Genomic DNA, 11971 nt, shown 5'->3' on the forward strand with positions numbered 1-11971 from the left:
GGGGGACCCAGGAGGCAAAGCAGTTATCTTGGCACAGCCTCCCAGCCATCAGCAAACATGTACCCCTGGGCCTGAAAAGAGGCTGCAGCCTGACACAGGAACCTCCCGCCTAGACTGGGCAGCTGCTTGTGGGTCCACCCCCACCCTATTTGTATTTGTTACCCCGTAAGAAACAAATGCTTTTTTGAAATGCTAGTGGCTAGAATTCTTGCCCTTTAAGACCCCATCCCAGTCTTTTGGCGGGCAGTTGACCAATCCCAGAAAGCATCAGCTGCTTGTCTGGCCACTCCCAGCCCCTCTGTCCTGCAGCTGGTACAAGTGCTGGTGCCACCCTGGGCTGTCACAGGGGCCACCTCTCCCATGGAGCCTGTATAACACTGCAACCCTGGCCCAGACCAAACTACCCCTGGGGTGGCTAAAGTATATGGGTCACTGAGCATTAGTAGACAGCCAGGGAAGGGTCAGGGAATTCCTACCAGACCTTTTCCTGGCCACCTGCTCAACCCCACACTGTGGTCCACAAGAGGAAGGTCTGGGTAGCTGGGGTGGTGAGCTCCTTTATCTCTTGCTCTGTCACATGGGTCCTTCTGGGTAATCTGTGGGGCATGAACAGAGGGGGCAGCTAACATCCACAAAGCAACCCAGCCCTGGGTCACTGGATCAGGTATAGGAATAGGGTAACTGACAAGAAACAGGGGGAAAAACAAGACCCCAGCTGCAAGAGGCAGAGCCAACACACACATAATTTGAGGAAGCGCTAAAACCTTTATTGTACCTCCTGCCCAGACACCAAGGGAGACAGGGTCTCAGTGTCCCCGCACCTCCCTGAGTCTTAGCCAAGTCTTTGCTCCACTGAAGATGGAGGCCACCCCTGGCTTCCTCCCTAAGGCTATGGACCTGTCCACTCCAGCTGGGCAGTAGCTCCAGCTGTCCCTCTGATCCTAGCCCTGCAGGCAGCCTAGCTGGGAGGGCAGGACCATAGCAGGGGCTCAGATCTCAGTGCCTGGGCCCTCAGAGGTGCTGCCCTTGCTCCGGAAGTGGTTTCTACTCCGCTTCTTGCTGCCATGGAAGCCAACAGTCTCCACCAGTGGCAGGGTGGGCACTGACTCACTGTCCACCGCACCGGCAGGTGACACCACCTCCTGCAGGCCCCCAAGGGGGCTGCTCCACTCCTCGGCCTCAGGGCTCCCAGGCCCAGCCAAATGGGCCAGCTCCACAGGGCCCTCTCCGCTGGCAGGGCTAGCATTTCCAGAAGTGCCCCTGCCTGGCTCTGCCCCCTTTCTCAGGACCCTCTTTCTCTCGGGTCTGGCCTCACCACCTCGGGCTGGTTTGGTGAAGACAACTCTCCCTTCCCCAGAGCTGGAGGGATCCTGGTTGAAGGAGGGTACGTAGTGAGCAGAGACAGCCTGGTGCCGGGACCCCAGGAACTCCAGGGCAGCAGCCTGATTGCTCTGCTCACTGGTCTCAGCCACGTCTCCCAGGCTGTACTTGGTCCAGCGCTCAGGGTGGGCCACATAGTCGGGGACACGGGACACTCTCAAGGGAGCAAACCTCCGTTGGGCCCCACCCAGGTCTCCCACTGATGGATGGCTTGAGGTTGCCAGGGGCTGCCTGAAGCTCCCACTATCACTCAGGCTGGTGTGGGCCACAGAGGGTGGCACCCGCCTGGCTGCCCCCTCCAGGCAGTCAAAGATGTCATGGCTGCGCTGTGAGAAGGTGGAGCTTGTGCCTCTCAGGTAGAAGGGCTGCGCTGTGGCCCTGTGGAGGCCCCTGGGGGGTGATGGGGACTCACTGGGGTCTGAGTCCTCCTGGGCCTCCCCAGAAAGTCCCTCTGGGGACAGAACCTCCACCTCGGCACCACCGGGCAGGCTGAGGTCAGAGTCCGAGTCACTGAGGGAGACTGTGTCGGAAAGCAGGGTGTCACACTCTGTCTCTCCCTTGCCCTCCAAGCCAGAGGATGGCTCTTCAGTCCCAGCTTCAGCCATGTATCCTCAGCACCACACCACACCTAGACCAAAACAAGTTTGTTTTTAAAGCGAGAGCAGCATTTAGAATAAGTTCCTGAGCAGGAGCAGGTGGTCAGCCCTGTCCCACAGAGAGCCAGCCCCGCCTCCACACTCCAAAAGCCTTCCTCTCACCTCCTGTCTGCTGGGCAGGTGCCTGTGGTGGGCACCAGAGGGCTGGTGGACAGCGGGCTGGGCAGAGCCCTGATGAAGGTTCTCAGCGGTGAAGGTAGGATTGACTCAGTCCCAGGAGCCCTCGGGGCAGGGCTCTGCTAGGCTGCAGCTGAGAGGGCGTGGGAGGAACCAACCATCAGACCAAAGTGGGAGTTCACAAATGCGGCAACAGGACCCAAGGGACCCAACAGGTTAGGAACAACAGCAGGAACTTCTCACTTGCTATGTCATTTAATCACGACAAAGCTCCCCAGATAAACTTGGAGCCACTAAGTGCCTAGCCTAGGCTTGAACCCTGGCCCAAGAACAGTCTCTGCGCTATTTCACCCGTCATTTACAAGCCACTTACTGAGTGGTGTAGGGAGTGCTCCACCAAGACCGGCCCGTCCTGGTCCATGGGGAGGAGAGAGTCCCCCGTCTGGTGGGAGATCCCTGGGAACTCCAGACAGGCCTGCAGCCCTGTCCTTGGCACCTGAAGGTCCAGCTCTCAGGAAAGCGGAGGTACACGAGCACCTGGAGCAGCCCTGCTGTGTAGAGGCAAGCGCCACAGCTCCTGGGACAAATGTGGTGGCCCTTTTTCTGCAGCACCTACTACTACAGCCCTTTCCAGCCGTGTGGGGAGACCCGGCGCCCTGGCGCTTGTTTGCCTCGGCACCAGCCAGCCTCCGCCCACTCCCCCACCAGCCTTCCCTGCCTAGGTGACCATGACCAAGGATGCGACACGGCGCCGTCCACCAAGTGGAACACCGCAAGACCTCAACTCCCGCCGGGCGCTACCCTCCTCACCGAAGGGACCGCACGGGGAGAGAAAGGAAACGCCCAGCACGCCCCAGCGTCACATCCAGAACGGTCAGGGTTGGGGAAGTAACTGCCCAAGTCACGCTATTATCACAGGCGCAGCCGGAGCCCGCCAAACAGCACCTAGGGTCGCACCGGGAGTGAGTTGCAGGCGCCTCCACGTCCCGGGCCTTCCGTTTGCGCTGGGTAGCCAGGCCGAGCCTCCCTCCAGCCAAAGCCAGCGGAGCTCCGGGCCGCGACGGGCACCAGGACCGTGCAGCAGACCTCCGGGGGCCCTAGGCGCCTCCCGCCCCCCACACACCTGCCGCCTCCGCCTGTCCAAACGCCGGCGCGGCCCTCCGGGACAGCGACTGCTACTGAGCGCGAGGAATTACCCACACCCCAACGCGGTACGCGCGCTCAGCCCACCCCGGAAGCCGCGAAGTTCAAGGGGAGAAGCCCCCTCCAGCCAGGAAGGGGCGGGGCGGGCTGCGGCTCCCAGTGTGCTCTGGGGCCAACGACCAGCAGCGCGGGCTTCCTGCGGCTCCAGCGCCGCCTGCCGGAGCCCGCGGAGACTGCGGCCGCCACAGGCAGGAAGTGCGTCATTGCGCATAGAGCAAGCGAGGCCGTTCCAGGGCACTTCTGGTTCTGGACGGAAGCGGCTGCTGACGCTGCTTCTGTGTTCTGTTAGTTCCCGGAAGCAGGATGGCTGGAGACTTCCTTAGTGCGCGGCCCCAGTCCGTTGGAGTCGGTAGTTCTGCTCTGCACTAGCCCCAGACTCTTCAGTTTCACTGAGGCCAGAGGCCGAGCCAGCCCCAGTCCGAGGCGAGGACGCGGGCCGCATGAAGCAGCCCGCTTGTCCGTTCGCCGGGCCGACGCTTCTTCCGAGGAACTTACTTGGCCCGGCTGCCCCCTTTTTTTTTTTTTTTGCGCGGATCGTTGCCCTTGGGAACACTGTTCTGGCCAATCCCTCTCTCGGGGACATTGTTCTGGGTTTCAGCCGGTACTGGTGATGTTCCCTGAGGTTATTGCAGGGGAGCCAGGGCCAGGCTCTGCCCTGACACTTTCCAGGTCGCGAGTTCACCCAGGACCCTGACCCTAGACAGCATGGGGAGTGCCAAGAAGGTTGGAAAGGCCACCGGTAGGGCTGGGTGGGCAGCTGTTGTGAGGTCTGGTCTTGGCCTACAGAGGTAGGCAGCCAAACTCGGGAGCTGGCAGCTTGGCCTTCCATGTCCAGTGTATGTGGCAGGCCAACTTGCCACCCTGAAAGGGAGACATGGTCCCAGGTTCTCTCTTGGCCACCAGGGCCTAAGTGGGCAGCACTTTTTCCCTTTGCAGTGGGGTGCTTCATGCCCCCTAAACTCAAGGCACTTGAGTTCCCTTGGCAACTAGACCAACCTCCTACCCTCACTCTGAAGGGCCAGAGAGAAAACTCTCCACTCCTCAGAGCCTGCTGTCCTGTTTTCCACTGGGAAACTAGGATTCAAGGACTGGTTGTGGCCCAGCCTAAAGATATGAAGAGGGGAAAAAAGAGGGCCCATGCTCAGTTGTGCACTGTTGGGATAGCGTAGTCCTAAGGTTGCTCCTCTCTCCCCAGTGTAAAGGTCTAATGGTCCCTAAGTGGTTACTCTGTAACAGGCATCCTCAAACTACAGTCCACCCGCCACATGCGGACGCCTAGGACATTTATCCAGCCGCCGGGTGATTTTGCCACCGCTGTCTGTCCTGTGTAGCAACAGACTCGTCCCAGGGCCTGCAGTCCGGCCCGCCCATGGTCTGGCCCCATGTAAAAAGTTTGAGGACCCCTGTATAACCTCTCATTGCAACTTTCAAGCCATGTGGAAGACTAAGCAACAGCCTTGGCCAAGGTGTCCCTATGAGCTTAAAGCACAGATGGAAGTAGAGAGGAGGGGACTCCTTGAACCACCCTGTTCTCCAACCATGAAAGGAGAGGACCTACAGAGACTTGATAGTCTCCCAGTGCACAGCTGGAGTTGGTTTCAAACTACCTGTAGGATGCTACTGGGAGTCTTTGACTTGAATCCAGGGGTCACAGAATGTGCCAACACCCACCTACTAGGGGAAGCAGTTGAATCAGAACAAGCCCCACCCCAAGGGCAGCAGACAGGAGGCTCCAGAGCCCAGAGACTTTCAAGTGCTCAGGGAAGTGGGAAGTACAGAAGGCTGCTTAGGCTCAGAGCCTCCGCCTGCTTCTGTGGGCTGGTGGGCTCCCCAGGTGACTAAGATCTGCCCCTCCGACCCTCTGAGGTGCAGCTGAGGCCCTGAGCCACCTAGCTTTTCACTGGCATGTTTATAGGCACCTGGACAGGCAGGGAGGGGACCCTAAAGTGCTCAGGAGGGGTATTGTCCATGTCACTGTGATGTGCACCAGGAAGAAGGGGATTCTTGCAACTTCCCCTGTGCTGTACTACAGGCTCATCCTATCCTGTATCCTTGGGTTGCCTGGCCCTCCTGCTCCCCTACAGGCAGTTCAAGTGGGAATTGAGGTGGAAGCTGCTGCATGCAACACAGGGCCCCCCCAAAAGGCATGAACCACGTAGGGTGCTCCCCAGGGGGTCCCAACCACACCCACACCAGTTGTAATTGCCGACTGCCTCCTAGGTCTCAGGTGCCATCACAGGATGGGGCTAGACAATCCTATTAGCATGCCTGATTTTTTCCTTCTTTATTAAATGACTGTTCAAGATGTTGTAATTACAGTTGAAGGTCACATGTTAGAAAGGATAGGTGTGTCGAAGGCATAAGAGTGCTCAGAGACCCGGCTCTTGAACTGGGGCAGGAAAGAACAAGGAATATAAAGGCATGAGCCGTGCAGCCCGTAGGACAGATGGGCAGGGCAGGTGGACACAGCCCTGAGCTCAGCCAAGCTGAGCTTCTGGGCAAGTGGCCCTGGGAGAGGCCTGGCTGAGCAGGCAGAGCTCCCCAAAGGGTCCTAGAAGCAGGACTTCTGCCCTGCAGTCCCCAGGGCCCTGGCTGTCTCCACTCATACACTCGCCACCTACATGTGACGTCAGCCCCAAAAGTTCAGAACAAAAACATAACCTCAAAAGTAAAAAGGCTAAGTGTAGCAGAGTAATACCAGAAACGTATGTACACAGGTGGTGATGGCCCCTCAGAAGTGTCTGGGTCTCTCAGGGGGCACTTCAGGGGTCCCTGCGACTACAGTTACAGGGGCCTCAGTACACGGAGCTGTTCCGGATGCCACAGCACAGCACCATGCTCAGGATCATCTCAAAGATCTGTGGGAAGGTGGTGAGTGGGGCACAGTCAGCACCCAGGCCGTGGGATCGGCAGCCCACAGAGCAGAGGCCCCGCCTGCCCCGCCCCTGCTCACCATGATTACAGCGACCACGATGGCTGCAATGCCGATGAGGTACAGCTTCCCGGAGAAGAGTTCATCGATCTTCTGGTGGCAGTCCTCCTGCAAGTAGGGGCTGAGCCTCAGCTTCTAGTCTCCTCGTCATGTAGCAATCCAAGGCCATTGCACGAAGGGTGCAGAGGGGATTCAGCCACAATGTCCTGCCCATCTCAGGAGAGGTGGCTGCAGCAGCCCAGCCTCTGCCTGGATTTTGTCCTCCCCATTTGAAAACTATACAACACAACTGGGACCCACTGCCCATGCCCATTTCCATTGGGAGGTCATGATTATTGGTGTTGCTAGTGTCCTAAAAGTGTGACTGGTGTGAATTGCCTAGAAGATGTTCACTGAAGTCTTGGGGGGGTGATTTTCATGGGATACTGTGACCTCCAGGGTGTTAACCCAAGTGGTGAGGTAGCTCCATGCCTGCTAGTGTGCAAATCAAGCTGTGCAACCGGGGTGTACTTCCAACCCCAGCCTGTGTGGCACAAGGTCCTGTCCTATCAGGGCAAGCTGAGACCACTGTGTGGCCAGCCCACCACCCAGGGCCCCACCCTAGGAAGGCCTCCGGTGTACCTTAAACAAGTTGGTGATTACGTTGCTTCCCGAAGGACACAAGTTGTTTTTCAGCACCGAGGTGGTCAGTGTTGATAGCGTGTTAGAGCCACAGCAGTTAAGCTGCAGAGACCGAGGGTGCACAGTCAGCTCTAGGCATGTGCGGCGAGACAGTGGCAGAGCTCCAGGGCACCCGAAGGGAGACAGCCAGGGACACACATCACACCCCACCACGAACACGTCCCGGGTCCCTGCACCTTTAGTCAGCATAGCCCACCAGGCTCCTACCCAGGGACCAGTGGAGCTGAGAGGTCCCCAGGGCACTGCCTGTTCCAGGTCTCGGCTGAAGCAGGACTCCTGGGGTGCCCTGGGCTCTGTGTGCCCTGCCTATCCCCGTCTGGCCATACCGTCTCATGGAAAGTCTTCACCACAGCCTTGGCATTGTTGGCATCATCATCCACCACGGCTTGCTGCAGGGCCTGGTCATAGAACTGCTTAACGTCCTTGGCGATCTGTGGGGAGCACAGTCACGTGCACACTAGGGACCATCCCCCAGGAATGACATGCCCTCCCTGCCACCCCCCGGGATAAATCCCAATGTCCCTCCTAATAGAGTCCCTCCACATCTTCCTCCCAGGTGGGCCCAGGAAGAGCCCAGAGAACACCCCACAGATCATAGGTGAGACGAGACTGTTACCCACAACAAAGCAGAGGGGCTACTCCCTCTGCTCCATGCTTAGCAGTGGTCCAGGCTCACCTGGTCCTTGTTGACGAAGCCCCAGATGCCGGCGGCCACTTCACAGGCAAATAGGATCACTAGGCAGGTGAAGAACTGGGGCAGAGAATAGGGGTGGGGCAGGGGAGAGCAGGGTCAGGCTGCAGGCAGACCCGGCCAGGATAGGCAGTGTGGGGTTGAACTTCCCCACCTTTCTCCTATACCCTACAGGAAGGTGGTCCTGGGGTGTGCCTCAGTTCTTCCCACTGGAGACAATGGCACAGGCTCCCCCTTCCTGGACCAGCCAGGCCCCAGATGAAACAGCCAGGTCTAAGCTCCTGTCAGCAGTGGTGTGTGCAGGACACTAGGGCTGGCACAGGCCTAGGAAGCTTCCTGATACATTGGTGGCTTTTTCAACAAAGAAAGAGTAGACACAATAGAGATCAACCACAGTGGGATTTAATTTACAATCTAAATGGTAAAACCAGAGTGCTGAAACTCCAGGGAAGAGGCAGAGGTCACCCCATGAGTGCTGGTCCTGGGCCAGCTGGGTAGGGGAGGTAGCCTAAGCTCCCCTGGAGCTCCTGGTTCTGCCCCCCATACCAGCTCTGCTGCCTGCCCAGTTCCTCAGCCCTGCATGTAAGCCCCCCAACCCCTGGCCAGGCATAGGCCAGGCCCGGTCTTACCGTCCCCAGCAGACACTGGGACTCCTGGATAGCCCCATAGCAGCCCAGGAAGCCAACAAACATCATCACAGCACCCACAGCGATGAGGATGTAGATGCCTATGGGGGAGAGACAGATCCTGCTGAGCCGCTGCCCAGGACTCCTGAGGGTCTGAGGAAGACAAGGGATGCTGGACATCATGCAGCAAGGGGCCTCGCAGCCCAGCCTGGCCATATGTGCACCACCTTCTGCCTCAGTTTCCTCTTCCATGACCCAGGAAGGACACCAAGGTGAGGACCAAACAGCACTGTGCAAGCACTCGAGAACACAGCAGTCGGTGCTTCATGCAGACCATGCCCGTGGTGTGGCCCAGCCCCTGTGATCTGCACCCATTCTCAGAGCCTCTGCGAAAGTGGTGCTAAGAGCCCACCCATCTTAGTCTGGGGAGTGACACGTCAGTGTGGCCCAGACGTGGGCCTAGGGGTGGCCCTTGCTCTGGGATGGTTGCCAACTCCCAGCACAAGCACATGGAGGGAGCTGGGGCCTTGCCTGCCTCCCGCCCTGTCCCACCACATGACAGTTCTTTCTTTGCCAACGTTCCAGGGGAAGAGCATCTGAGCTATCTTTCCCTGTGTAGCTGGGGGTCAAATGGGGTTCTGATGCTCCAGTCTCCAAGGGCCGAAGCTTGATGGGCAGGATGCAGCTGGGGTGGCGAGGAGCATGCAGGGGTCTGTCGGCCTGCCAGCCCTCTGACTGCCGCACACCCTCAGGACCAGACAGCAATGTTTCTGGGAAGGTGGAAAGGGCCACCCTAGGGTGGGCCCAGCTCAGTACAGTAGCCACCCAGACCTGGCTTGTGCCCCTGGGGGATGTGGGCAGTGTCTCTCCAGTGCACAACCCTCATCCCTCAGCAGGCTCACGCCCCTCCCTGGGCTGCCACGGCAACACCAAAAGTGGCCTAAGCTGCCTCTGCACAGCCAGGCTGTTGTCCCCTGCCTGGGCAGCCCAGGGGAGAAGGCGCCTGGGGCCAGGGCCCACTGCCAGCTCAGAATACTCCCAGATCTGGGTCTTGGCATTTTACCAGGGACACCTTACAGCTGGCTCCCACCCAGAGGCACAGTGCCCTGGGCTGAGACTCTTCCCCTGCAGTCCTACCACCCCTATCTCCCAGACCCCATTCCTTGTGTCCCCAGGTCAGATTCAGCAGGGCAAGGGGAGCCTGGCAGCAGCACCTCCTGGGCCATAGCCCAGGCCCAGCCTGCAGTGTTACAGGGGTGGGGGTCTGAGGGAGTCCAGCAGGCTACCCCCTTCCCAGCACTGGACAAAGAGCCTTTGTCAAAGACACATCTGCTCCCTGCCAGCCTGCACTGGGGGAGGTAAGAGGCCTGGGAAGGCCAATTATGGGGTGGGCAGGGACCTGGTGGCCAGAGGGGCTTGGAGTGCCCCCCCACTCAATGGTGACACAGGCAGAGCCCACAACAGGGTAGCAGCCCTGTGTTGAGTGACCAACCTGAGTGGTCCCTACTCCCTGTGGGCAGTTCCCCTGGAGCTGGGACCCCTAACTTTGGACAGGTAGGAGGGCAGCCCCAGGGCTGGAGGGCTGTTGAGGCCCATGGGGAAGTCATACTGGTCACACACTTGCCCCAGCCCCATCCTCGCCCTGGCGTGCAGGGCCCAGCCTGGCAAGCCCCTCTTCTGGGCACTACTGCTCTGTAGGAGCCTGGCACAGCCCTGTGGCCTCTACCCTTGAGCTGTAGGCCAAGGAGCATAAAAGAATCCTGGAGCACTGTCCCAAACTGTACCCTGCCGCTGCCCCAGCCGGCCCCCACAGACCCTGACCTGTGACCTGCAGGCCACAGAGAAACCCCTTCCCAAAGCTCAGCTGTTGGTGGAGCCACACACCCACAGCATGCTCCATCCTGGAGAGAGGACTCTCAGGAACTTAGGGGGCAATGCTCCCTGCAAAAGGATGGGAGCATGCCATAAACCTGTCTCACGCATCCAGCAGCCCCAGGAAACAAGAACCTCTGGACCCCCAAGTCCCCCAATTATCTGGGGAGGAAGGGAACAAGAGACCACAGAGGGGCTTTGCAGGGGAAGGAACACCCCTCGGCCAGGCCGTCTGACACCCACATTCTCTGACACGTGGGCAAAGCTTCTGAGGGCATCAGACCCCAGGTGCAGTGGGCAGTGGTCTCCACATACACCTTGGGGTGGCCAGACTTCCCCTTTCTCCTCCTGACACTCCTCAGACTCCTGAGGGCACCATGGCCCCAAGAGAGGGCTGGGGAGCCAGAGCCAGGGTCACTGGAGCCTCCCCAGGATCAACAGGGCCTGGGACCCACTGCAAGCCACAGGCTCCTGAAGAAGGCATTGGCAGCCATGTGACTGGAGCTCTGATAGCCCTGGGGTATCTGGGAGGAGGCTGAGATGGCCTCCTGGGGCCCTGACTCTGCAGCCGAGCCAAGCAGGACTCACACCAGGCCTGGGGGTTGCTGCCACTAAACTTGGAGACCTGAACCCAGGGTTCCTGCTCTTCTGCCCAACCCTCTGCCTGGTAGGAGAGGCCCCTCCTTTAAAGGACAGGAACATCTCAACAAAGACTCCCAGAGAGCCACCAGAGCTAATGCCAAGCCCCTGCCAGGGGCTTCAGGAGGAAGGGTACTGCTGTGCATAGGATAGCCTAGTGTCCTCCTCCTGCATCACCCCTGCTCCAGGGTGGGCAGAGAGCCCAGGCCCCCACACATGGCCTAATAAGGCAGCAAGGTGTGGCTGCCTGCCCTGGGGCTGAGTCACCAGCCCTGGGTCCTCTGTCTCGTCCCTCCTGCGCTCCAGGCTGCAGCTGCCTCAGCAGCTCTAATGCAGCCCAGGCACCCAGCCACACCCCTCCCCAGGGAACCTCCCCCCAAATCCCCTCATGTTAAAATAAGCTCTCATGCCCCTGGCAGCTGCTACCCCCTTGCCCTGGCTCATCTCAGGGATGATCTGTTGGGTTCCCCATGTCCCACTCACCCCTCCCACCCAAAGAGCCCTTTTTGGCTGGCTGCCTCCCTGCCCAGCAGGCACCATGGCCTGCTTTTCTCATCTGCCATTTCCCTGTTCCACCTACTGGCTAGGCCCTGCCTCCTCTTGGAAGCCCTCCCTGACTGCCTGTCTAGGGCCGCCCTGGGCTTGTGATCAGCTCCAGCCCAAGTGGCACTCACCAACATAGAAGGTATTGGGTGCAGGCCGGTCTCCCAGCTCCAGGTAGAGGAGGTTTGTGGTCTGTGGGTCGTGGCGGAGCCACAGGGCCACACCCAGGATCACGCCTCCAGCAAGCTGGGGAAAAAGCAGAAACCAAGTTATATGCAGTCCAGAGCACTGCAGCAATGAGGGTGACCACACATCCCACACGTCCTGAGTGGCGTTACTACTTGGCTGAACTGCCTGGGTCCACATAGGGGCCAGGTGTGGGCTCAGCTGCCCCAAGGAGCACTGGGGACTAGGAGCCACGTGGTACATCCACTTGGAGCCCCGGCTGTCCCACTAGCATCTCTGAAGTGTGACACAAAGGCAGCACTGCCAGATAAGTTGTAAGTCACCAGTCAAACCCATGTTTCAGAACTAGGACTGGACACTTCTTCCTCAGAACTGTGTACCATATACTAGGTGGGATACTCTTAAACACCAAAATGACAGGCTCGGCGCCTATAGCTCAACCGGC

At 59.2% G+C, this 11971-nt stretch overlaps 2 protein-coding genes across 4 annotated transcripts in view; both read right to left on the reverse strand.

The window, feature by feature from the left end:
* Positions 1 to 745: 745 nt before the first annotated feature.
* Positions 746 to 3389, reverse strand: TSSC4 (tumor suppressing subtransferable candidate 4). 3 transcript variants are annotated; one of them, XM_012810495.2, is made up of 4 exons: positions 3277 to 3389; positions 2527 to 2701; positions 2139 to 2286; positions 746 to 2008 (listed from the first exon to the last, which is right to left on the reverse strand). In XM_012810495.2, the coding sequence occupies exon 4, from the start codon at positions 1983 to 1985 to the stop codon at positions 990 to 992; it is 996 nt and encodes a 331-aa protein (XP_012665949.1). In that variant the 5' UTR covers positions 1986 to 2008; positions 2139 to 2286; positions 2527 to 2701; positions 3277 to 3389; the 3' UTR covers positions 746 to 989. The 3 variants fall into 3 exon arrangements, with proteins under 3 accessions (XP_012665949.1, XP_023374061.1, XP_003798417.1); XM_023518293.1 differs by having other exon boundaries at positions 2527 to 2704; positions 3277 to 3381; XM_003798369.3 differs by having other exon boundaries at positions 2527 to 3098; positions 3277 to 3381.
* A 2226-nt stretch (positions 3390 to 5615) lies between these two features.
* Positions 5616 to 11971, reverse strand: part of CD81 (CD81 molecule) — a 17353-nt gene continuing 10997 nt past the window's right edge. The window contains exons 2-8 of the mRNA XM_003798370.2: positions 11472 to 11586; positions 8290 to 8387; positions 7646 to 7720; positions 7296 to 7400; positions 6910 to 7011; positions 6310 to 6396; positions 5616 to 6214 (exon numbers count right to left, since the gene is read on the reverse strand). Of these exons, the coding sequence (XP_003798418.1) occupies positions 6152 to 6214; positions 6310 to 6396; positions 6910 to 7011; positions 7296 to 7400; positions 7646 to 7720; positions 8290 to 8387; positions 11472 to 11586 (645 nt within the window). The 3' untranslated portion in view covers positions 5616 to 6151. The remainder of the gene's footprint in view (positions 6215 to 6309; positions 6397 to 6909; positions 7012 to 7295; positions 7401 to 7645; positions 7721 to 8289; positions 8388 to 11471; positions 11587 to 11971) is intronic.

This window comes from Otolemur garnettii, unplaced genomic scaffold (genome assembly GCF_000181295.1).
Source record: "Otolemur garnettii isolate 467f Iridium unplaced genomic scaffold, OtoGar3 scaffold00134, whole genome shotgun sequence".
Lineage (NCBI taxonomy): Eukaryota > Metazoa > Chordata > Mammalia > Primates > Galagidae > Otolemur > Otolemur garnettii.

Excerpts from the sequence above, each read along its gene's own strand:
- TSSC4 (XM_012810495.2), bottom strand. The coding sequence starts at position 1,985 with ATGGCTGAAGCTGGGACTGAAGAGCCATCCTCTGGCTTGGAGGGCAAG.